General features: G+C 45.1%; 1 protein-coding gene and 1 pseudogene across 2 annotated transcripts in view; one reads left to right on the top strand and one right to left on the bottom strand.

Annotated features, from left to right (window-relative positions):
* The window catches only part of LOC147717705 (E3 ubiquitin-protein ligase TRIM39-like), a 948681-nt pseudogene that overhangs the window by 401159 nt on the left and 521770 nt on the right, over window positions 1–25752 (top strand). The window lies entirely within an intron of this gene.
* The window catches only part of LOC147717707 (E3 ubiquitin-protein ligase TRIM11-like), a 442086-nt gene that overhangs the window by 184447 nt on the left and 231887 nt on the right, over window positions 1–25752 (bottom strand). The window contains exon 5 of the mRNA XM_086919295.1: window positions 9714–9736. Within this exon, the coding sequence (XP_086775421.1) occupies window positions 9714–9736 (23 nt within the window). The remainder of the gene's footprint in view (window positions 1–9713; window positions 9737–25752) is intronic.

The raw sequence follows: 25752 nt of genomic DNA on the forward strand, positions 1-25752 counted from the left end.
TACAACCAACAACAAGAGGCTCCTGAACCCCAGTTGAAGAACATCCAGCCTTAGCATGGAGTGCTTTTAAAACAAGCATTTGCAATGCAATAGGTCTCGCATTATGAAAGTTTGAGCTATTGGTCTTGTAAATGACAATTTTTTTATGTATGTGTTGGTTTTGAAAATAGCTAATTAGCTTTGTCATTTACAATGCCAATAGTTATAACTTTGGCAAATGTGACACCTATAGCATTTGTAATGCAACATGTTTTGTATTTACGTGACTTAAATGTATTGATATTACAAATAACAATGGCTTTGATTTTTTTAAAATAATTAATACTTAAATAAAAGTGATTGTAATTCATAATGGCAATAGCTTAAACTTTTGTAAATAACTTTTGTGAAGATTATGTTCAGTGTATTTTATTGTGATGAAAGTCCAAAAAACAGAAGTGAAATATTAACATCTTTTTGTGACATTTGTAATAAAGCTTGAAACATTGAGAGAACGTATTTGAACCAGTTGTTGTTGAATGGTTGCACAGATTGATGCTGTGGTGGCGCGGAGTGATGTTGTGGTGGCGCTGAGTGATGCTGTGGTGGTGTTGAGAGATGCTGGGGTTGCGCTGAGTGATGCTGTGGTGGTGCTGAGTGATGCTGTGGTGGTGCTGAGTGATGCTGTGGTGGTGCTGAGTGGTGCTGTGGTGATGCTGTGGTGCTGCTGAGTGGTGCAGAGTGGAGGTGCTGAGTGGTGCTCAGTGGTGCTGTGGTGGTGCTGAGTGGTGCTGTGGTCGTGCTGAGTGATGCTGTGGTGGTGCTGAGTGGTGCTGTGGTGGTGCTGAGTGATAATGTGGTGGTGCTGAGTGATAATGTGGTGGTGCTGAGTGGTGCTGTGATGGTGCTGAGTGATGCTGTGGTGGTGCTGAGTGATGCTGTGATGGTGCTGAGTTCAAGTTCAAGTCCAAAATTTGTATAACGCACTACTCACCCAGAGGGTCTCAAGGCGCTTGAGGGAGGGAGGTGTTTTACTTATCGAATATCCAAATTTTTAGTTGCTTTCTGAAGGAGAGGTGGTTCTGTGTAAGGTGGAGGTGGGTGGGGAGAGAATTCCAGGTCTTGGCCGCTAAGTAGGAGAAGGATCTTCCCCCCATGATGGATCTGTGGATGCGCGGAATTGCAGCGAAGGCTTGATTGGACGATCGTAGTTGTCGGGAGGGGGTGTAGAAGGATAAACGCATGTTGAGGCATTCGGGTCCTAGGTCGTAGAGGGCTTTGTGTGCGTGGGTGAGAAGACGGAACGTTATTCTCTTGTTGACAGGGAGCCAATGGAGGTCTTTCAGGTGGCCGGAAATGTGAGCTTGCCGAGGGATGTCCAATAGGAGTCTGGCTGAGGCGTTTTGGATGCGTTGGAGTTTTTTCTGTAGTTTGGCTGTGGTTCCGGCGTAATGGGTGTTTCCGTAATCCAGTCGGCTTGTGATCAGTGCGTGGGTGACCGTCTTTCTTGTTTCGGTGGGGATCCAACGGAAGATTTTTTTGAGCATTCGTAGGATGTTGAAGCAAGATGATGAGACGGCGTTGACTTGTCTGGTCATTGAGAGGGAGGAGTCCAGGATGAAGCCCAGGTTACGTGCGTGGTCCGTAGGTTTGGGTGCGGTTCCGAGGGCCGGTGGTCACCATTAGTCGTCCCAGGCAGAGGGGGATGAGGACTTCTGTTTTGTCCGAGTTTAGTTTTAAACGGCTGTTCTTCATCCACTCGGCTACTTCTTTCATTCCTTCGTGTAATTTGGCTTTGGCGGTGTTTGGGTCTTTGGTGATGGAGAGGATCACCTGGGTGTCGTCTGCGTAGGAGATGATGTTGAGGTTGTGTTGGCATGCGATGGAAGTGAGGGAACTCATGTATACGTTGAAGAGGGTGGGACTGAGTGATGATCCTTGTGGTACGCCGCAGATGACTTCGGTGGCCTCTGATTTGAAAGGGGGGAGGCGGACTCTCTGGGTTCTTCCAGTGAGGAACGAGATGATCCAGTCCAATGCTTTTCCTTGTATTCCGACGTTGCTGAGGCGTTGTATGAGGGTGCTATGACAGACTGTGTCGAAGGCTGCAGAGAGGTCAAGTAAGATGAGAGCAACTGTTTCTCCGTTGTCCAGTAGTGTTCGGATGTCGTCTGTTGCTGCGATGAGGGCGATTTTGGTGCTGTGTTTGGCTCGGAAGCCAGACTGTGAAGGGTCGAGGGATTTGTTGGATTCGAGGAAGGCGGCGAGCTGACTGTTGACGGCTTTCTCTATGACTTTGGCAGGGAATGGGAGGAGCAAGATGGGGCAGTAGTTCTTAAGTTCGGTTGGGTCTGCCGTGGGTTTCTTCAGAAGGGCGCTGAGTTCGGCATGTTTCCAGTTTTCCAGGAAGGTAGCGGAGTTGAGGGAACAGTTAATGACATCGCGGAGATGGGGTGCGATAATGGAGTCTGCTTTGTTGAAAATGTGGTGGGGACATGGGTCGGTTGGTGATCCTGAGTGGATGGAGTTCATCAGGCAGATGGTGTCTTCGGTGGTGATTGGGTTCCAGGCGCAAAGGTTGTTAGAGTGCGGTTTTGGTTCGGAGGTGGGTGGAGTGGACTGGTCTTCGGACTGGTTTTCAAAGCTGTTATGTATTTCGGCGATTTTGTTGAGGAAGAATGAGGATAGAGAGTTGCAGAGGTCTTGGGAGGGGGTGATGTCGTTAGTGCCGGCGGAGGGGTTAGTGAATTCTTTGACGATGTTGAATAGTTCCTTGCTGTTTTGGGCATTGTTGTTAAGTCGATCCTTGAATGCTGATTTCTTGGTGGATCGGATCAGTTGGTGGTGTTTGCGGGTGGCGTTCTTGAAGGTGGCTAGGTTGTCAGTGGTTGGGTTTTTTATCCAGGTTTTCTCGAGAGTACGACAGAACTTCTTGGTTTTCTTAAGGTCATCGTTGAACCAGGGGGCTTTTTTGCTACCTTGCTTGATTAGATGGTTTTTCAAGGGTGCTAGTTCGTTGGCGCTATGGGTGATCCATTGTGTGAGGTTGGTGGCTGCTTGGTTAGGGTCCGATGAAATGGCAGGGGGGTTTTGGTGAAGCGATGTGAAGAGCAGGTCGGTGGTGATTTTGTTCCAATTTCTTCGGGGAATAGGTTGTGGGGAGTTATGGGTCGTGGACTTTTTGTAGTTGAAGTGAATGCAGCTGTGGTCCGTCCAATGGAGAGCTGTGGTGTGATCGAAGGAGATGTGCTTGCTGGAGGTGAAGATAGGGTCAAGCGTGTGTCCGGCAGAGTGGGTGGGGGTGTCAACGAGTTGTGTGAGTCCAAGATTGGCCAGGTTGTCCAGAAGGGTGGTGGTGTTGTTGTCGTTTTTCTTTTCCAGGTGGAAGTTGAGGTCTCCCAGTAGAATGTAGTTCTCGGATGGGAGGGCATGTGGGCTGATGAAGTCAGCGATGTCTTCGCTGAATTGTGTGCCGGGTCCTGGGGGTCTGTAGATGAGGGTGCCTCTGAGTGTGGTTTTGGGGTCGTGTGAATCTGGAAGTGAAGGTGTTCGGTATAGCGAGGTTATCGTCGGAACTGGTCGTGATGCGGATGGTGTTCTTATGGACAATGGCGATGCCTCCTCCTGTTTGGTTGGTGCGATCTTTTCGGATGATCTTGTAGGTGTCCGGGATGGCTATGGCGATGTCGGGGGCTGATGAGGCGTTCATCCATGTTTCTGTAAGGAAGGCGACGTCCGGCGATGTAGTGTCGAGTAGGTTCCAGAGTTAGATGGAGTGTCTGTGGACTGAGCGGGTGGTGAGCAGGAAGCACTTTAGGTGGTTAGTGTCGGAGCTCTGTTTGGAGTTTGTGGATTTGGTAAGGGTCCTGATGCAGTCGAACTTGCAGGAGTGGCAGGTGAAGGGTCCATGGGTGTGTCCTGGGGTGGCTTAGTAGCAGTTTGGTGGTCGGCCGGGGTTGAGGGCTGAGAGGGTTGCGGCGTCCTATGTTGTGCGGGTGGAATGGGATTTGCGGGGAGCAGGGGGTCTAGCGCTAGGCGCGGTCCAGGCGCGGACGGGCGTAGACGTGCTTACTTTTGGCGCGCATGGGGCGCGACCGCTGCGCGTGGATGCTGCGCGCGGAGGCATCTGTCATATGTGGATAGTGGAAGGGGAGGGGCGAGGGAGGAGCAGCTGGGAGGCGGGAGCGGGGTGAAGATCCGGGCAGGGAGGCACAACAACAACAACAAAATGGCAGCAAGCCAAAAGCGAAACAGGATTGGGGTACAATCGGAATTAATGTGATGCAAATGGCAGTGGCACCGGCACAATCAGGCACAAATGAAATCTACAGGCAGCACAGCACAATTGAAAATATCGTTAAAGCGCACCTTGGCAATCTAGCGCTATGATATAATTGAGATAAGCAATTAATAAACAATCAGGCAATCTAGCGCTACGATATAATAGTTATAATCAATCAGACTGAGTTTGTGCTATATTCAATTGTCTAAAAATAATAATGCATCGCCAACAGCTCAAACTTTCAGTAATGCGAGACCTAGTGCTTTGCAAATGCTTGTTCCTCTTGGACCTGAAGGGGAAAAATGTCATAAATAAGGTGGACTTTCATAAGCACATTGGCCAATGGGCCTGTGGCAGATGAGCCACTGATCAAAGATTTCTGACCGATGATTGGGGTATGTGGAGCACATATTTGGCAGATGGGGCATCTGCAGCTTTTCAGCAGATGATGAACGTTCAGCAATCTCTACATGACCCCCTTCAGTGTATGTCACTAACTGAAAGTTTTGAAAAAGACATTTAAATTCCGCTCTCCTGTTTGAAAGTCAGCAATTTAGTCGCTAACCCACAGGTTCTCATTAGCCATGCACCTTTAATAGACTATATAGACTATGTAGTTAGAAAGAAATCAAGCATTGGCATAGCCAAGAGGTCTCGCCTTTGGGACCTTATAAGTGTTTAGCCATGCAACAGTTGATGTTGTTGTATCAAGGATATTGTGCTGCATAACTATATACTTATAAGGTGCCAAAAGCGAGACCCATTGGCTATGCCAATACTTGTTTACTTAGTAGTGGTTTTAGGAATTGATTTAAGATATAATGATCACTATTCTCACATTCATAGGAAAGAGAACTCAATCCATGGACGATGGAATGCTTTACATGAGCACCAGTTACATTGCAAAACGCCAGATTCATTCTGTTTTTAGGCGCAGGGAGAGTTAAGTGATTTGTCCAGAATCACAGGATATTGAACTGATAGCAGACTCAAGCGTGGTTACCCAATTGCAAAATTGGCAGCTCTAGCCATAACGCCACACCCTCTACCAACTATGCCTTCAAACCTATGCCCTATGTTTTGTGTTGGTCGCTGTGTGGCCAACATGTTTGCAATAATAAAATGTTTGTATTGTAAAGCACAACTGACATAAAAAAAGAAAATCTAAAAAGATAGAAAAGCAGGTAGCTGCTTGGATACTGGACAAGTGTCCTTGTTCATAATTTCCAATTTCTCCTGTATGGATCACACAGACACAGCTGCACCTGTGCACGATTCGTTTCCTTGGATGTAAACGATGCATCCAAAAGCCTGTGGACCACAATTCAATATACCTGCATTTCTGAAAAAATTAGAAACGTTTCGCAAGGTCAATAGCCGTGTTTGTAAATCCTATTACACAACCGAGCAGTAATGCGGCGCCAGTACTATCGAAAACATAAAAGCCCTGTCTAGTGGGAGAGCATCAGTGTGCAACCTTCTGCGAGATGAACCAGGCCTTCATAAATAGTGCCATAGTATTACTTACACAGTCTGGCAAGGCGAGTGACTATGAAAAAACCCTCTGGACAGAGGGATTTCTTTATGAGTATTCAAAATACTGTAAACAGAGCATTAAAATGGATTTACAAACCATGAGTTTATTATGTTTAGCCAAAGCATGTCCTGTACGGAGGTCTGAGCATCTCTATAAAGGTGAGTTTAGAAATGTGGTTAATTACTGGTGCCAACTGAAGCTTGAGGTGATGAGGCTTTGTAAATTAGCTTAGTAAAGTGCCCTGGCTTCACCCGATATGAATATGGGTGATCTGCCGCTGACTGACTAACTGCTCAAACAAGCCCTGTGTCCTGACAAGGGCAAAACCTTGACTCATACTGTCATCCTCACGCCCACTTGTTGCCTCCCTCGATGAAGGGACATATTATAAACAATCGGGTGAAAGCCTTGACCTTGTGATATATGTGTATGGGGCGAGGGAGGGGGCGAGCACGTGTGTATCTGTGACTGTTGCATCTATTTTGAGTGTTTAAGAGCTACAATACACTCCCAAATTCCACAGCAAAACTTGTTTTTAGAATGAAAATATATTTCCAGTGGTTTAAATATCGAGGACTTAGGGGGAGGGGTGATTCAAAAATATACCATATTACTGAGAGTGGGTAAAGAACAGAACCCTAGGAAAAGGCACCCGTACGACTGTCGACAACACTATGAGGACGTACAAATGACAAAAATGGAAACAGACGTGACGTAATCGTAATATGCTGGCGAAGTTATACGGAGCTTTACACAAACGCTTTATTTAACTAAAAAAAATAATAATTATTGTATCAGTATGTGGTGGCTTGTTACCCATGCAGTGGTCCTTTGGCACGTCGGGTTAAGAGGCCATGATTAAGGGATTGATTTAGCGAGCCCTGAATTGTCAACTCAAATGGTGATGCACAAATATACAAGTAAGCCTGGGAAGGGACAGGAACCGAACTGTTCGCGTCTCTGGAGCGCCAGTGGAGGCGCCCTGCCGAGATGCGAACGGGAACATTCTGGTGGTATTTATACAGTTCCTGAAAAAAACAGAGAATTCAGCTGCGCTTGGCACACAGCCTATGGATTGCTTTTAAGAATGAACAAATATCTGTGTCAATGGACAAATGTGAAGTACACAAGGTCGAAAGCACAGAGGCAGCTAAATGAGAACATCACTGCGAAAGTGAAAGTAATTAGGCCAGCGATGCGAGGATCCCTTTGAAGCTCTCGGAGGCAAGAGCAAATGGTAATAAAAAGCCTGTGGGGGAAAAGCGTGTGCTTGTGTTCACCTGAACTGTTTGAAATCCGCCTGATGGTTTGAGAACTTATTTTGCCTCCTATAATTCTCCCCAATCCATTCCTTGCGGAATGGGATAGGCGAGACCTAAAAACGCTGTAAACTCTCAATGGCCCAGGAGACTTATTGTTTTTTAATGGAGCCTCCAACAATATAAAAAAATGTTTGGAGGTGCCTTAGACTCTCTGGTGGCACAAAACCAGCACGTGTTTCATCACTATTGAGGATATTACCCTGTGACTTCTTCAGGGCTGTGGTCAATTTATAGCAGTTTCTTAAATACGGTAGGGTGGGGTTCTATCTGATTTGATGTCTTGTTCCAGTGGAAGTGTCTATTTGTAATATCGACAGTGAAAGGCTTCCATGTCTGATTGCAGTATTCAAAAAAGTGTTTTTAGGATCACTGTCCCATCTGGCAGTTGTATAGTTTCGAGTACGATATCCCGAAGCAGCATGTTTGCAGGGCGAGTCTGCTGTGCTACTTTAGCAGGGGTAATCCCCTCAACAACGTCAAAACACGTGTTGGCTAGGAAGGTTTAAGAATTGAAATTAAAGACTGTAAAAAACACAGGACAAGCATCATTGTGACGTACGATATAATTTATGTGTTTAAAAATACTAAAGTGTGCAGAGGATCTTGTATATATCCAGTAAAGTGGTCTTTAATCACGCGTTTGGGGATCTGGTTGTTTTTCCCTACCTTATGCAACGTGCCAAATTTCTTGCAACAACTTGATTCTATTTGTGAAAGACCTGAGAGCGCCACCGCCCTAAACTGGTAGTCACATTTGCCGATATGGGAAATAGGGGCTGGCCTCTGACTAGCTCTCAGGAATTTTTCTGTAAGGGACTTACTGGAGGTAACAGGAGGGCTTCTTGGCCCCTAAGGACCCTCAGCATAATAAAAAATAATCATAAAAATATTAATCCATATTTATAAAGCGCAAACATATCACCCAAGGTGCTGGGGGACTCTGGGGAGATTAAGTAAGCTATTACTCAGAGTCATATGCTGTGGAGCTGAGCTGCCGTCGGGGATTCAGCCGTGAGCCCAGTGCTCTGGAGTTATCCACTCTGGCCACTGCCCAACACCTCTCCCTCAGCATCCAAGAGGACTTAATTCCTCAACTAGTATTGTGCCAGGAGGCGCGTTTGCTGAATGGTGGAAAAAGGGGGCGTGGTCTCCAAAGTTGTCTCAGCAATGAGTGATATTCAAAGCCTTATGCCTGGCGCATAAACTACTGCAGAATCAAGGCCCCCCTATTCTTAGAAAATTCATTAGACCATACAAAGCCCCAAGATCCCTCCGATCGGACAAGGAGTCTCTTATCATCCTCCCCAGATTCAAGAAAGCTCGCACGGGTGGAAGACGTTTCTCTGTCCACACCGCACGCCTCTGGAATGCTCTCCCCCGAGACCTGAGAACAGAACCTAACTACTTACGATTCAGGAAACGGCTGAAAACTCACCTGTTCCCTTAACTTAACTATCTCCCCACCTGTCTTCCCCCCCCACTTGCCCCCGGACCCACAGATGTAGGTATCTTCAGCGCTGGGATACCTCAGGGTGACTACGCGCTCTATAAAATTTTTTAGTAGTAGTAGTAGTAGCAATTCCAATGTGTGGGACTTACTTGCGGTAAGAGGAGGGGTAGTTAGCCCCCAAGGACCCTCAGCAGCCAAGTGGACTTTACCACCACCACCAGCAGTGTGCCAGGAGGCATGTTTGCAGACTGGTGGAGAAAGGGGGCCTGACCTCTAAAGGCCTCTTAGAAATCCTGCTGTGTGGGACTTACTGGAGGGAACAGGAGAGCTTGTTGGCCCCCAATGACCCTCTGCAGCCAAAGGGACTTAATTCCCCAACCAGCAGTGCACCAGCAGGCGTGCTTGCAGAGTAGTAGAGAAAGGGTGGCCTCCTGTGATATGCCGGTTCTTTTAATAAAAAAATGTAAACATTTTTAGGTGGGGGGCTGCATGACCCTCCTTCCCAGGGTCAATTCAGACTGCAGGGACCACATCTCCCGGCCGCCTGCCTTTTTTTAAATGGGGAGGCTGTGCGGCCCCCTCCCTGGGCCGATTTTTGCCCCAGGGAACTCATCTCCCGGGACCTGACCTTTTTAGAAAAAAAAGTTAGACATTTAAAAGGAGGGGGGCCACGGCTCCCCAGCTCTGGATGATTTCGGACCCAGGGATCTAACCACCTGGGGCCCACCCTCTAGTGTCGGTGCCTTAGTCCCACCCAGGGCAACAGGAGGGGTAGTTGGCCCCTAAGGACATACTTGAAGACCAACTACCCCTCCTGTCACTTCCAGTAAGTCACACCCAGTGGGATTGCTAAGAGGTCTTCAGAGGCCACGCCCCCTTTCTCCAACACTCTGCAAACGCGCCTCCTGGAGCACTACTTACTGAGGGATGAAGTTTACTTTACTCCTGAGTGGCCTTTGGGAACAGGAAGCCCTCCTGGTACCTCCTGTAAGTCCTCCACAGCGGGATTCCTGAGGGCGGGTCTGAGGCCGCACCATGTAATCGTAATAAATAAGAGATAACATATTAATTAACTTCTGTATTGTATAATTATTACTTAAAAGAGTACTGGAAGAACAAATTTACAAACGTAAGTGAACGTACCTTCTTAAAATGTTTTTCACATCCTAGAGAGAAATGAAGAAAGAGGACAAGGTAAATATCCAAACACGCATACATTGAAGCATTCATTTCCTTTGTAGATGGGCCCTGATCTGTGATTGAAGGAAAGACAGCATCTAGATATCAGAGAATACTATAGAATCAACATATCTTCAGCATTTACAATTTTAATTTTTCTGACTGATAGTTGTTTAGTCACAGAACAACCTGACAGTATCAGATCAGGAAAACTTGCAATAAATACCAGTGGTGGCTGCATGCACAATGGGAGTTCACTCAGGTTTCCTTTAAATCATTTGTGATCATCAGGCTATCATGCACATTTAAAACTTAAGAGCATTATGAGCATTGTTCATGAGCATTTTGATGTAGAAATAGAGAAGGCTCCCTTTCTTAGTGTGGGCTGTACAAAGTCTGGCAGAGGCATGCAGAAAGGACAAGGAGTGAGACAGAGCAGGGTTGCTGCACTGTCAACTACTTTAATGGAATGCCTATGTTGTTTAAACTACACTGCCTATGACGCATGCAGAGGGTGATATGGTTGCCGGACTGGTAATGTGGCTCATATGGCAGAAAATTCAAGCAACCACAATTGTATATATACAGCTCCAGCTTGTCACGGTGCTTTACGCTCAATGTGATAAACTGGACGCTTTTTACTAATAATACTCAAAGCTATAAGAAGACACCCACAGACCTGCTGCAGTGGCCCCCACTCAGTTCTTGGCCCCACTCACATTTCCTCGCGTGCTTGAAGATCACTGGTAAGAGCTTGCTGGCCTGACTACAGAACTTGTAATCAAATTAGTAATACAGAATTTAGCAACAGAAAAACCCCTTGATCAGTTCCCTATTAAATAATATATAATGTTTGCAACTCACCTGGTTCCCCGCTTAACTGCAATATATATATAGAAACCCTCTAGATAGGCATTCTCCCTTGTACCCAGTTTGTTCCTCCTAGTATCAATATCCAAACCTGATCGAGATCCAAATGAATTGCAGTGACCGTCACCACAAACCAAAAGGAGTGGGGCAGGTGGAGGAGGCACACGGGTGGAAAAAGGGAGGGGGAACACGAGGGGAGTTTAATAATAACTTTTTATAACAAGCATTTACAATGCAATAGGTCTTGCAGCATTAAAGTTTGAGTTATTGGCATTGTGTATGACAATGCGTTGCATACAATTTTAAGCAAACTTTGAATTTGTGAGCATTGAGAGTGTGTGCAAGAGTATGCTGTTGCAATTCAATTTTTAAAGCTTTATTCGACAGCATGTCGTAAAAGCAGGGTATACATCCCATCACAAACACTATTAATATTACGTAGCAACATTCAATGTTAAAAAGTATATTACTAATTATAATTGCTGTCATTTACAGAATTAAAAATTTTAAAAGAGTATTTTAAACAACTAAAATTATGCATAAAATGAAGATCGTTCTTGCGTTTTTAGATGTCTTAGAGTTCTTTAGCTAGCTTCTAGGGACTGTAAAGTGCAAGTGCGTATAATCCAAGCCCATTTTAAGAATTTAGCAACAGCAATCGCTATACAGGGTGAACAATCTGACTCTAATATCCTTAGAGCCTCAATATACCTCCAGGTGCCCAAGTTAATACACGTTGGTTTTAGCCACTTACGACGAGGGCTTGTATAAAGGGGACATACAAACAACATATGGACTATGTTCTCAGTCAGATCTTTACAATTGTGCCATTTATCATCCCGGGTTGCTGACCATGTATAGCTGTTGCTTACAGCTGTTATTGGCAGACTGTGAACAGACAGACAGTTCTGAAGACTGCTTGACACTTTTTGACAAAGAGAATGAGTGGTTCTTTAAGGAACTACGTTCAGATCTCAGCAGACAGAGAGGTCGGGAGGTAATGGGAGAAAGAAAGATTAGACTGTGGGCGCTGAAGCATAGACCAGTGTTGGAGTGTGAGGTGCAAAGCAAAAAATAATAAATAGAAGAGAGGACAGCATGGTGGATAGAGCAAGGAAGAAGGCATGACTGAGCAGGAAATGATGTCAGCAGCAGAAATACCCTCCTCCTAGTCACGGGGAGAATTTGCATTTTTATTATGTTATGTTATGTTAAGTTATGTTAAGGTGAGCCTATAGAGCGCTCTGTCACCGTGGGTTTCCTGGCGCTGATCTGGTGCTAAGGGAGGCAGGGGAGATTAGCCAGATTGTGGGAAGAGCCATGTTTTCAGAGATTTGCGAAATTGGATGAGCGAGTTGGAGGATTTAAGCAAGGGAGGAAGAGAGTTCCAGAATTTAGGGACCAAATGTGCAAATCTCCGGCCTCCAATTCTGCAGAGTTTGAAAGAGGGAACAACCAGGAGGCGGAGGTGAGAAGATCTGAGGTTACGTGAAGGGCAATAGGGTTACCTGGTCTCACCCTCAGCAATCAATCACCAGCTTTGTTTTAACGTTGTAGCAACACCGATTCTAAAGGGAACCTCTGTCACGTACAGCTGGGGCAAAGGTGTGGAATTTTCAGGACAAAACGTATCCACGAAACGACAGAAATGTATTCAGAGGAAGCCCTGCAATGCGTACAAAGGGGTGAATCAATCAATAGAACGGAGCGGTAATCAGAGGGAGGGCGAACGCCAAAACAGGGTGCAGAGACTCGAAAAGCGACCACCAAACGGACAGCGCCTCGTGTATTCAACCATGTCGAGATGGGCTAAAAAGAGCCCAAAGGCAGCTAGACAACCTTCCACCAAAGATTTAACTATCACCGGAAAGTGATTGGCGCTTCACTCAATGCATACCGCCCATCACAGACAACAAGGGTTGCTCATTCGTCCAAAATAGACGTGGCAATCGCCAGTTATCACATGAAGTAGAGAATGGCCAAACTCAGGAGGAGGAAGCAAGTCTTCAAACTGTACAAAGGTCCATATATCGCACATCATATGGTGTAGAGGGCAGACCATCATGGAACAACCACCCGTCACATGGAACAGACGTCTGAACACCATCCAGGCAAAACATCCATAACAGAGGTCAAAAGATGGTTCCACGAGCCGAGTTAAAAACAAGTGCAAGATGAAAAACAAGAAACATCCCTTCTTAATTCTTCCTACATCAAACACCAGTTCTACAGGGTGAGCACCAATTTGTAATCTTGCATTTTACACATATCCGAGTATGCTTTCATTCCATTCTCTGCAGGCTCGCGACGCGTGTTGTCGTGGCTACGGGCAAGTGACCAGCGAAACCGAAAGCAGCCCGGGCTTACACTGAGAGGGCGGGGACTGCCCACGCATGCGCGCCCCGGCGCCAAAGCGGAGTGCGGCATCTGAAGTCCCGGGTCCCAGGAGGGGGCCCGGGTGAAGACCAGCGCTGCGGAGGGACCTCGAGACTGCCGAGAGAGACAGGGACACGGAACACGCCGGGTGAAGACCAGCGCTGCGGAGGGACCTCGAGACTACCGAGAGATACAGGGACACGGAACACGCTGAAAGAGCCCGGTGAGTGGGGGGGGGGATGTGTGTGCGCGTGTGTGTGCACGTGTGTGTGCGTCTGTGTGTGTGTGTGTGTGTGCGTCTGTCTGTCTGTGTGTGTGGGTTGTGTGTGTGCGTTCGTCTGTCTGTGTGTGTGTTGTGTGTGCCTGCGTGTGTGCCTGCCTACGTGTGCATGTGTTGCGAACAGCCTGCGGGAATCGGAGCGCGTGTTCAGGCGCGTGACCTGATCCGATTCCGGAAGGCTGCGTGCGCGTGCCAGTCTCTTGTCCCAAGCCTTGTTAGTCCTTGAAAGCTAAACTGATTACAATAGGGCTCCACAGCGACAATCGCTTCGCGATTGCGTCGCAGTGCGAGCCCTAAAAAGGAAGACTTACCTGAAGCTGCCTGCTGCCTCCCAATCCTCATCTTCCTAGTCCCAGCAGCCGCTGGGACAGCATCAAAAACTTCCTGTGCAATCCCCGTGCTGCCCTCATGCTACGAGTGCAGCACGGGATTGGCTTGAGCGGGCTGGTGTGACGCTCTGCTCAGGACAGGGACTCTGTGCTGTTTCTTCAACCTGGCTGTTCATTACAGCTGAGTTGGAGAAACCTATGCATGCATGTGTGTTTGGCCGGCCTACGTCGGCCAGCCAAAGACACATGGACACTTAGAAATTCAGGAGCCACTCCGCCCCCCTCTAATAGCCCTGGCCCCACCCCTCCCTGCACACGATGGCTGAGCCAGAAGGTGAAAAATACAAATCAATGATAGAATATGGTTTAATTTTTCACCAGTTAGCTTCTGAGCCAGTGAGGCAACGCTCCTCCGCCACTGCAGAGGAGCTGCCCCTGCTCAATTGCCTTCTTTCATGCCACTGCTTATCTTGGGTACTGACTACAAAATATTAAGCAAGATTCTAGCACAAAGATACTTACAAATACTCCCTGCGCTTATCCACTCAGATCAAAATGGCTTGTGCCTGGTTGCAGTAACTCCCTAAACATCTGCAGGTTTCTCCACATCATGGACAGAGTTTCTTTCCAATTCCCTCAATCTGCCTGTCTAGCGCTGGATTTGGAGAAGGCCCTTTATACACCTGACTGAGGTTATCTTTACCAGGTTCTACCTAGGCTAGGGGTATGTAAGTGCTTGCCCCCCCTGATTCGACTATTGTACACTACTCCTTCTTCACATGTTCTAATGGGCAAAATGATGCTGGCTTCCTTTTCTGTCCATAGGGGAAATATACAGGGATGCCCTCTTTCCACTTTGCTTTTTACAATTGTTATGGAGCGGCTAGAGGTCCATGTCCATGCAGAAGACACAAAATGGGCAATCCTTCTAGACGGCACAGCACATGCAATATCTTCCTTGCGGATACTGTAGTCAAAGAATGTGTCAGACAAGTTTTCCAACTCACACAGCACATTAATCCGTATGCCCCTGGGATACCGCTCTGGGTTTACCTGCACAGCCGGGATTCCTCGCACCCAAGAACTTACTCAAAAAAGCATAACCATTCTGGAGACCTTTCCTTAGATGGTTACTTGCTCTCTTTTGAACAACACATAACACAGCACAGTATTCATACAGGGCAGATTCTAATGCACAGGCAGCTTTGGCAGACCGGTTGTATGCTATGGGGAATCCCTCATGAGGAGCCACAAATTCACACAGTTACACATAAAATGTTTGTAATGAGTCCATGTTGACTTTTAGCTACCTGGCTACAAAAATATACTTTGTGGCACATGTAATTTGGAAGGTGGTTCCATGACTCTGAGAGAGCCCAATGAGTATAAGCATTAGTGTAGCCTCACCTGGAATCCAGAAATGCCCAGTTCAACATCCAGTTTTCTATAGTACACAGAACAAATCTCTCCTCTACCAAACTAAACCAGATCTTTCCAGACACTCAGCTCTGCTGCCAATCTGATAATGCAGACCTCCATCATGTTCTGTGGTCCTGTGCATCCAAAGCACACTATTGGTGAGCTGCTTTGGCCACTCTAGCCAACATCACTCACTGCGAGGGACTTAACACTTGGGAAGTGGGTGCCGTTGGCATCTACAAGCACACTAAGAAAAGTAAGGTAACAGCAAGGTTCACAGAGCTCACACTCTTGTTAGCTAATGGACTAGAACCTTAAAGTGACATGCGTCATTGTCCCCAACGGTTGGGATGATATGTTGAACCACTATCAACGCATTATTAAAGAGGACTCCCTCCCCCACCATGTTAAATGTGAGTGGCTGATACTTCTGCTCCCTGTGATCACTCCCCTGCCCTGTCCTTGGCATGCCAGCAACTACTTCCAGCTTACAAGTAGCACCACACACCCTTGCTTTCCTCCCCTGCTTTCCTCCCCTGTATAGAACGCATTGTTGTATCTGTATTACCTTCCTGTGCCTGGGTAGTCCCCTTCCTTGCCTAGACAGAAGCTGCACAACAATCACAGACTTCCCACTGCTCAAGTATTGTCAGAAAGTTCACATTTGTTCACCCTTTGTCTTTTTTAAGCATAATTCCATATAGTAGCACAGTGATTTTTTCATTAATTGGGTAAATAGGAGTTTAATTAATGTATTATGAAAACATCAACATTATCTGTAATCTCCTAGAAAGCTTTGCAGATACTGTCTGTCATGGTCTAAATTAAACACGCTTAATAAAAAGACTAGGTCAAAAAAGTGAGACAGAGGCCCAGCAGTGGAATAGTGGATTAGGCTGGGGCATAGAGGAAAGACAGTAAGTAATACTCGCAACCACAGTAAGGAGGGTGATGCATTTGGTGCACACAGAGAAGGGAGCCTACGGCATCCAGAGAGGGTCAATATGTCAGGCAAAGGCACTCACAATAGACTGTAAGAGTGTATTGCAGAGATGGAGAGGAGAACAAGGTGGCCACACCAAACACGATGAGGTGTCGCAGTACACCTAATGGACAGGATGGAAGACTGAGGATGAAATGAAATGAATGAGACTTATATAGCGCACGACTTACCCTGGGGCATCTCAGCGCTTGCTTAGGGAACCCGTCCTGGTATTCCCCTGTGAGATAACCCTGGCAGGGTATCCACAAGGTGAAAGTCAGGCATCCCACCGCGAGGGGCCGATTGTGGAGATTAAGCAAGCTATTGCCCAGAGTCGCAGAGTGTGAACCCGTGAGTCGAGAAGGCACCGGAGCGAGAATTAACAAGTCCGTGGAATTTTTGAGCCCAAGACCCGCCGAGGCGGGGAATTGAACCCTGGTCCCGGGCCGAACTCAAGCTCCAGGTCTGCCGCCTCTAACCCCTGAGCCACACTTCTCCACACAGGATGAACTGGAGCAGGGGTGAGCAACCCACCAGGTGTTTAGGATGGCACCACACCTGCACTAGTGGTAGGGAAAAGCAAGGCGTGAGAGAGCAGGTGATCTGACCGGTCACTCCTCTTGCACTGCCATGTCTGGTAGTAGAAGAGCAAGAGTGCTTTATGTATACACAAAAAACACACAGGTCACGTAAATGTGTGTGTGTGCGTGTGCGTATGTGTGTGTGTGGTTGGGTGTGGTTGGGTGGGTGTGTGTGTTGACAGTGATCAATGAAGCAATGAAAAATAAGGAAAATAAAAGTCCACAGTTCGAAACCACCCTAATGTTAATCACAAGTCCAAACAAGAGCTCAATTCATATCTTAGACTGCAATAGTGCTAACTCTACATACCTACATTTGACAGTTCCTCCAGTAAGCTGCTTGTCCTCCCCTCCCAAATAAATATGACAGCCTCCTCACACGTATACACCCCTAAATTCTGCAAGTGTCACTTAATATTAAGGGTGGGCGTAGTTTGCGAAGTAGCGCTACGCGAAGTGCACTTGGCACTACGCGAACTTCACGTAGCACTACGCGAGCTGCGTAGTAGCATGTTCGCACTGTGCAAGATGTGTTTTCAATGATTGCACAGTGCAGACAAGCATCTGGCACTGTGCAATCATTGAAAACGGCATCTTGCACAGTGCGAGCTGTAGTTTTCTGCTGCTCGAGTAGATTATTACTCGAGCTGCAGCTTTCTCAACGGGAACTGGTAGTTTCTCATTGAGAGCGGTCGCGAGCATGCGCAACCGCTCACAATGAGAAACCTTACCTCCCCGCTTTGAGAATCTCGCTGGGATTTCATTTTGCTTGCTCGCGGTCGCGAACATGACGTTCAGGACCCCGAACAAGCAAAAAATGAGCGCTGCACTACGCTACGCTGCACTACGCGTGTTCGCACTGTGCTACGTGCAGCTCGCGTAGTGCGAAGTTGCGCAAACTTCGCAAATTCCGCGAGCGTAGCGTAGTGCTTTGCCCAGGGTTACTTAGTATAAACTGTCTGCACATTTTCCAGCACCTTAAAAATATATTAATTATTCATCAGTGATTCTCTAGGACAGCCACATTGCCTTCGAAATATTTGACGGACTCAATTGTCAAGCTAGGCGGGTTTGATATACATTCTTTGAGTATATTTTAAGGGTCCTGCCTTGCCTATTAGGAGATGAATTTGATTAATAAATCCCCATCACACACCACATCCCGGCTATCATTGACCGGAGTCCTGTTATAGTACAATGCACTCTAATAACTATCTAACTCCCAGAATTCGGTTGACATTTTTAAGGCCAGTGTAAGGCCTTTGTGAAATTTTAATTGTGGTCTCGAACTTTGCAAAAATTCTCAAACATGAATTTCCATGAATTCCCCAATAAGTGAAATGTCCATGAATTCCCCATTAAGTGAAATTTTGCAAATTGTCTTCAATAGAAGCAGAAAATCTATTGCGGAATACATTTTCTCCTTGAATGAGTCCTCTTCCTGGAATCTCACATTGCTTTTGAATGCATGCTTTGCCTTCATATTGAATTTTCAGGTGAGATATTGCTAAATTATGTATCATACATTTTCACCTGATTTTGCATATTTTTTAGGAAAGGTCATAAAATTAATTCTGCAATTTTGTACAGTCCTAGAATTGTGCTGCATAATGCACAGCCTTGCCACAATTTTTTTACAGTTTTTATGTTGATGGCGTACCATCAACACCGTCACCCCCGAGGAGAGTAAAGCTTAAATGACATGCCATAAAAGTATTGGACTATTTCATTAAGAACCCCTGGATATGTTTTACTAATTCATGTAGAAATTATGCATTAAAATGCTCCAAATGTTCTCCTGGAAGAACCGAACCTTCTTCCAGGAAGTCAGTCTCACTCTCTTCTTCTGACTGCTTTGTCCAATTTGGAGCAGAAGTTCACCCTCTGCTGTGGTCAAAATTCTCGAGCTCCCACTGGATTGCAGGGGAGGTCGCACATTCAGAAAAGGGCTTAAAATCTGTAGGGGTTGCAGTTGAGTCATATAAAATCGACACATTAAGGTACTGTGGTACATGAAGGGACAACGGGTGGCCTTAGCTATGATGAAGGGGTGCTGCTGCTCTCGCTTTACTCACAACATAATAGAGTTGCAATATTGTAGTCTCAGACGCATTGTGACACTTTTCCCTCAGTCTGAAAAATAAAGCAATATGGGTTCATTGAAGTTTTTTTCACTTTTTCTATGTGTACTTAGGTTCTAAAATTAGAATAGGAAAGAGCTAAACAGATCTGACAGAGTGGAGTACAAATTAGCATAAAAACAAGAACATCGAAGTATTTGGTACAGGAGTGGGGTTTGACAAAAGCAGATACAAAGGTCCCTTTTACAAAGTTTTTTAGTGGTAAAGTTGTGTCCTACCTCTGACCTAGATGGACTGCCTAATTTGAGCTGGCACTCTGCACCACCATAACATAACAGGTGTATTTGAAAAGCGCACGTTCACCCCAGCAACGGGGCATCTTGGCGCTGAAATAACAGATGTATATTGTTACCCAACTCAATGGTACTCATTTTATCGACCTCAAATGGATGAAAGGCTGAGTGAACCTGTGACCATGAGGTTGAACACAGGCCCCTGCAGTGTATGCATTAGTCCACTGAGTCACCAAACCACTTAATTCTGGTCACTGTTTGTCTAAATTTGAGGTGAATACAACAAATGTGTTTAATGATTCAATATACATTAACATTAATAATACCGGCCATTTGGTCATTCTTATAGCTTTGGGGTGAAATAGCTAGAACTGTCAGACTTGTGTGAATGTTAGTAGTTGTGCTGGTACTGACAGAGCTGGTAGGGGTAATAGGTGGTGCATTGAACCGCCTCTTGAAAAGTGCCCAATACTAACTTTTTATTTTAACTTTTTTAGAAATTTTGCACTGCCTAGATGTGATATACTACTGAATTTCCAGAAGTGAAATACACTTACAATAATTTACTCCGATGCCTACCTATATCGACTGTAATTATCTGCAATGAGCTAAGAGCAGCAGCCACTTGAAATCGTAGGATACACTTAACAGCACCTCTCCATTTTATTCTACGTGTGTTCATGTTATTTCTTCTATATACTAAACATGGAATTTAAGCAATGTCTTAATTATTAGATGTACTGTTAGATCTAGTGTGGGAGGTTTCATGGCAATCAGGGTTTACCATGCTCCAATAGACACATCTAGCCATTTAGCATTAGTGTCCAGGGGGCACCATACGACTAAATCCCAAACTGGATTGTAAGTACTTTTCTTTAGCACCTGGTCCTGACTATCAGAGATTAGTAGGATCAAGCAGTCCTGGACGTACCCAAGAAAGTGGTGAGGGCTAGACTCATAACTCAGCAAACAACAATTCCATCAATAAGGCTACCACTTAAACTCAGTTCCCACTAGATACAGTTCAGCGTCACACTCTTCAGTCATTACGCTTGAAAGGAGTAATATATTGGTGTATATTATGGAGCAGGCCGGTGTGCACCATTACAAAGACAGCAAGAGGTTGCAGGATTACTGCACTTGCACACAGAAACTGGCCAGACCCAAAACAAATTGGTTCTGTTGGGTGCGAACAACAATTATTTATCCAAGAATTTTTCTTCTTATATGATTTACAAACCAAAAAGACACAATTCAGACCCCCTCTGAAAAGGAAAAGAACCGACAGCTTCTTACAATCAATGACAAGAAAACCTGTGAGTGACTAAATATTCTCTTTATATATTTGTATAAGTCACACTTTTGCAAAAAATGTGTTTCTATAAAAAGTGACTGTCAATATCTACAATACAGTGCAAACACAGTAAAAACAGTGAATAGTGATCACATGACAAGGACGCTATATACAAGGTTAATACATTCAAAATAAACAATCTGTACAAATATACAAAAGACTACAAAATTCTTGTTTCACAAAAGCCAAACCACTAACATAAACTTCCTGAACCCTTTTACATTTCTTTTAATTCGATGGAGTTCTGGAGTTATGGAGCCTGTAGGGAAATGTCGACGTTTCGACCCTGTTAAGCGCCAACTTGTTGGTCGCGGCGGGTCATTCTTAAGACGAATATATGCACGACAGTTTGCAAATAAGTCAAAGTAAGAGTGGTGTCAGGGGGGTGTTTCTAGTAAGTACTTTAACTAATGGCAAGGGCAGTGAAAAATACTCACCCTCGCTACCAAGTACACGAGTGTCACCTAGATTCATAGTAAGTTAAAGTCCTGAAGGACACAGGGTCATCCCCGTTGTTATTATAAGACCCAAAACAAAGACACCATCCATTGAAGGACCCTAGATTGAACCCACTCAGAATTAGTAACACTAATGAATCTAGCCACACAAAGAGGGGAACCAGGAAGAAAAATCCCAGCCTCATAGATAATCAAATTAAAACTATGATGTTAGAGCATTACATGTTTCAGAGCTTTCTCTACTTTAAAAAGCTTTAAGGAAAATCTCATATGCTGCCTGCTGCTGTTCACAGTTCAAATATTTCTTTACTTGGCTGGGCTATGAGTCCTGGACACAACTCCACAATTGTGCAATGGAGTTACACTTGGATTGCAGCGCTGGGAGCAGCATGGCCTCACCTAGCTACCAATCTTACTACCTCCACTCCCGAAGAAGAGACCGATGTGGTGCTTGCACTCTTGCAGGGGCAATTAAACACAAACCAGCACTCTGTAGTCAGCAATCCTGCAGCTGGGCAACCTCAAGGTCCTATAGGAGTTGAGCTGATGAACGCCTCTGTAGGATGGAATCCCGCAATCCTCTTCCCAGTAGGCAGGGCCACTCTCCTCTCCAGACAGTCCAGCACAGCATTCAGAAGGAAACCTAACTAAGATGCAGGGTCAGATTAAGGGTATGGTGGGCATGCCTCCAGCCTGCTAGCTCAGAGAAGTCTATTGCCTCTGCTCCCTTTGTAGAAGACTGTCCAGCTGTTTAGATGCTGTAGTAATTCTGCGAAGGCAGAGTAACGTTATTGGAGCTGTGCTTGATGTGCCCACTCTGAAGAATGTCTTTTTTGTTTTTAGGTATACATTCCCAAAGCAAACACAAAACCTCTATGATGGCAAAATGCAGGGAGTTGTTTTTTACTGCATAAGGGGGCTATGGAGCCATGTTCCTGTCCGCGCTGCTAAGACTCACAGGGGGCGCATACAGGCAAATGTTGTGAAAGTGCCTAATAAAACTGGCTGACCATAGTATGACCTGGCAGTCCTGTAGCAGAGAGGCCAGTAGGTCGAAGAGTTATTTCAATTAAGGCAGTCAGGGCTCTGCATTATTAATCAAACACTTCCCCTGACTCTAAAAAGTGCCGGGTTACCAAAACATATGATATGGGAGCATCACCAATTTATGGTCTGCTAAACTCAGAATTACTCTCTTAGTCCCTAATCTCCAGCCTGCTAAATGGAGGTCAGAAGTTAGCAGATTCAGGGGCTCGGTCAAAGCCATTACTTGATTGTATTGGGTTACAGACCTGCCCTTGATCTTAAATGATCCTGGAACAAGGTAATGTTCAGGTTGGTCAGAATTTATCCCTAGAGCTCAATAATCATCCTCTTGTATACGGTTTGAAAATAAGGGGAGTTCTTCAATGAAATGCTGCATGATCTCAGGTGCCTTTCCTGAGCTTGTTCCTGCAAGTTCTGGTACAGTGGCGTAACGAAACTTGAGGGGGGCCCCCTGCAAAGCACATGGAGGGGGCCCCTCCGCCCCCAGCGGCGCGGTCCACCATCTACCACTTTGCCCTACAACCCAGAAATCTAGTATATTTTGATTTGAAACCTTCAACATTTAACTGAAATGTCTCTATATTGTCTTTCTCTAAGTTCTAATGAGAAAGTGGGAAACATTCTTAACATACAAGCTTTGCCATCTGTAACAATACTGTCAAAAGCAGATAATTTAACTGAGGGAGCAATCAGAACAATGCCAAGGAGTGATCCTATTGTCTCAGGAACTGCCTATGGCTGAAGAACAAAGAACAACTATGAAGTTTGAAGTCTGAAATAGAATTGACATTATTGGACAATACCTTGAAACTTTTAAAGACAAACCCAAACCTGCAATTCAATAAAAACTCGACTAACAATATACATGAGAAGTACACAAGATATAACTCAGTATCCTGCGAAAGTCAAGAGAAATAGACTGGTGAATTATCTGCATGCAGTACACTAGTGATTGTCAAGGGTTGTGCATGATAATAACGTGAACTGAGGAAGCAATTTCAACCATAATGTCTTTATTAGTAAGCATTACAAAACAGGCATGCAAACAAGGCTGAGGAACAAAACTGTTTGGATACCAACAGCCACCCACATCTTATTCATGGTTGGTATAGATCCAGCAGCATGGGGCGGAAGGAGGTTTTTGTTTGCGCCTCGAAATGCTGGAAAGCGCTTCCGCTGCACATTCAAAGTGCCCCCAACACACTGGCCTTTCGGAAACTGCTGAAAACCTACCTCTTTAACTCTCCTGAGCCCTCCCTCTGTGTCTGTCAAGGCCTTGTGAGCTAGTGCCAAGACACCTCCGGGTATTCGTTGTGCTTTAGAAGTCCTAACATAACACAATACATCACAACATATCACCAATTACACAACACATCATAGCACATTACTCATAACATAACACATCACTCATAACACATTACTCTTAACACAACACATCACTCATAACAGATCACTCATCACAACACATCACAACACATTACTCATAACATAACACATCACTCTTATCACAATCACAACACATCACTCATATCACAAAATATCACTCATAACACAACATATCATAACACATCATTCTTATCACAACACATCGCTCATATCACAAAACAACACTCATATCACTCCACAACATAACACATCACTCATATTCAACACATCACTCATAACACAGCACACCACAACACATTGCTCATAACACAACACATCACACATATCACAACACATCACAACACATCACTCATACCACAACCCTACACTACACTCATAGTCATATCTCAACACATCATTCATATCACAACACATCATAACACATCACTCATAACACAACACATCATAACACATCATTCATAACACATCACTCACAACAGAATACATCACTCATTTCACAACACATCACTCATTTCACAGCACATCACTCATATCACTCCTATTCATAACACATCACTCCACATCATAACGCATCACTTCACATCATAACACATCACTTCACATCACTCCACATCATAACGCATCACTTCACATTACTCCACTTCACAACACATCATAATATATCACTCACATCATAACATATCACTCCACAACATAACACATCATAACTGATCACTCCACATCACTGCACATCATAACACAACACTTTTGCCAACTTCAGTGAGGAGGCTTGAAAAGTAGGGTGCATACACAGGCCCTGAGATCAACAGCTCATCTACAATCTTTACTTTCATGAAAGTCTATCAACCATTCAAATGCTGTACAGGTTTTAATATCTTTCCCACTAAGATGTTTTCTGAAAAGAACGCCCACCACGGAATTTGGATAGATTAAAGGTAGTTGAGAGAGTGTCTCTTTTCATGGTCGCTGCCACTGACCGACACCAAGTCACTGTTTAGTGTTTCCATTCCCAATCCCATTAATTTTGTGTCCAGGAGGATTGTAGTATCTGTACAAGTAAAGTGAATGAATGAATGAAAAGAAATTAATGGATGGATGGATGAATGAATATCACATTTCTAAAGCAGAATAGCTGCACAAAAGCCCGTCCCAGCATTTATTTAAAGCAGCGACTTACATAACGAGCTATTATTTAAATCTCATTTAAAAGGCAAGTTCTCAGCTGCTTTCTGAAGCAAGTCTCACTCTCAGGAAGATGGACCTATGAAGATGGGATACTGTCCCAGGTGTTTGCGGACAGGTGGGTAAATTCCCCCTTTAACGAGTCAAAACCCTGGAATCTTTAGTAGAGAGGATTTAGACGGTCTCAAACTCCACGACGGACAGTGACCCATGAACCTTTCTCTGAGGTGACTAGTCTTAGTGCTGCTTTGTGAAAATGAAAGGAAGTGCACATGCAGAGCACCCTCTCACACATTCCTAAAGTGCTGGAAGGAACCATCTTCAACATGGTGGGTCCTTTACATTTCCACAAACCGTAAGGTGCTGTTTGGGATGGTGACAACATAAATGTTAAAATATTCCTCCCTCACACCCTTATCGTGCATGACAAAGAGCAGCAAGGCACAAACAAGCATTTACAATGCAACGGTCTCGCCTTTGAAAAAGTTAGAGCTATTGGCATTGTAAATGACAAACGTTTCATTTATGTGTTGGTTTTGAAAACAGATAAATAAATGGCATTGTCATTTACGATGCCAATAGCTTAATCTCTCGCAAATGCGAGACCTATTGCATATGCACCCACACACACACACACACAGAGCCACACACACAGCCACACACACACACAGAGCCACACACACACATAGAGCCACACACACACACAGAGCCACACACACACACATAGAGCCACACACACACAGCCACACACACACACACAGCCACACAGAGACAGACAGAGCCACACACAGAGACATAGCCACACAGAGACAGACAGAGCCACACACACCGACAGAGACAGACAGAGCCACACACACCGACAGAGCCACACAGACACACACACAAACGACAGAGCCACACACACACAGAGAGCCACACACACAGACTGAGCCACACAAACACACACCAAGCATTTACAATGCAAAAGTCTTGCATTTGCGAGAGTTTACGCTATTGGCTTTGAAAATAACAATGCCTTTTATTTATCTATTTAGAAAAACAACACAAATAAAAGGCATTGTCATTTACAATGCAAATAGGTAAAACTCTTGCAAATGACCCAAAGGCACGTGTTTGGAGATGTGTGCAGAAGATACTACAAGTGAAAGAAGCATTGGATACACGCATGGGATGTGATCGAGGAGGCGGTAGAATAGGGAGTTGCATAGAAGGACGCATCAGGGACTATAACAAGCAATTAGACCAAATTCTAAGAGTGTGTGTGTGTTTAAGTACATTTTGTGGTCTGAGTGACGAGACATTGAAATGTTAAAGACTAGCCATTTTAAAGTCATGTGCTGGTCAAAAACAATTTAACAATGGGTT

The sequence above is a fragment of the Lissotriton vulgaris genome, chromosome 5 (assembly GCF_964263255.1).
Source record: "Lissotriton vulgaris chromosome 5, aLisVul1.2, whole genome shotgun sequence".
Taxonomy (NCBI): Eukaryota; Metazoa; Chordata; class Amphibia; order Caudata; family Salamandridae; genus Lissotriton; species Lissotriton vulgaris.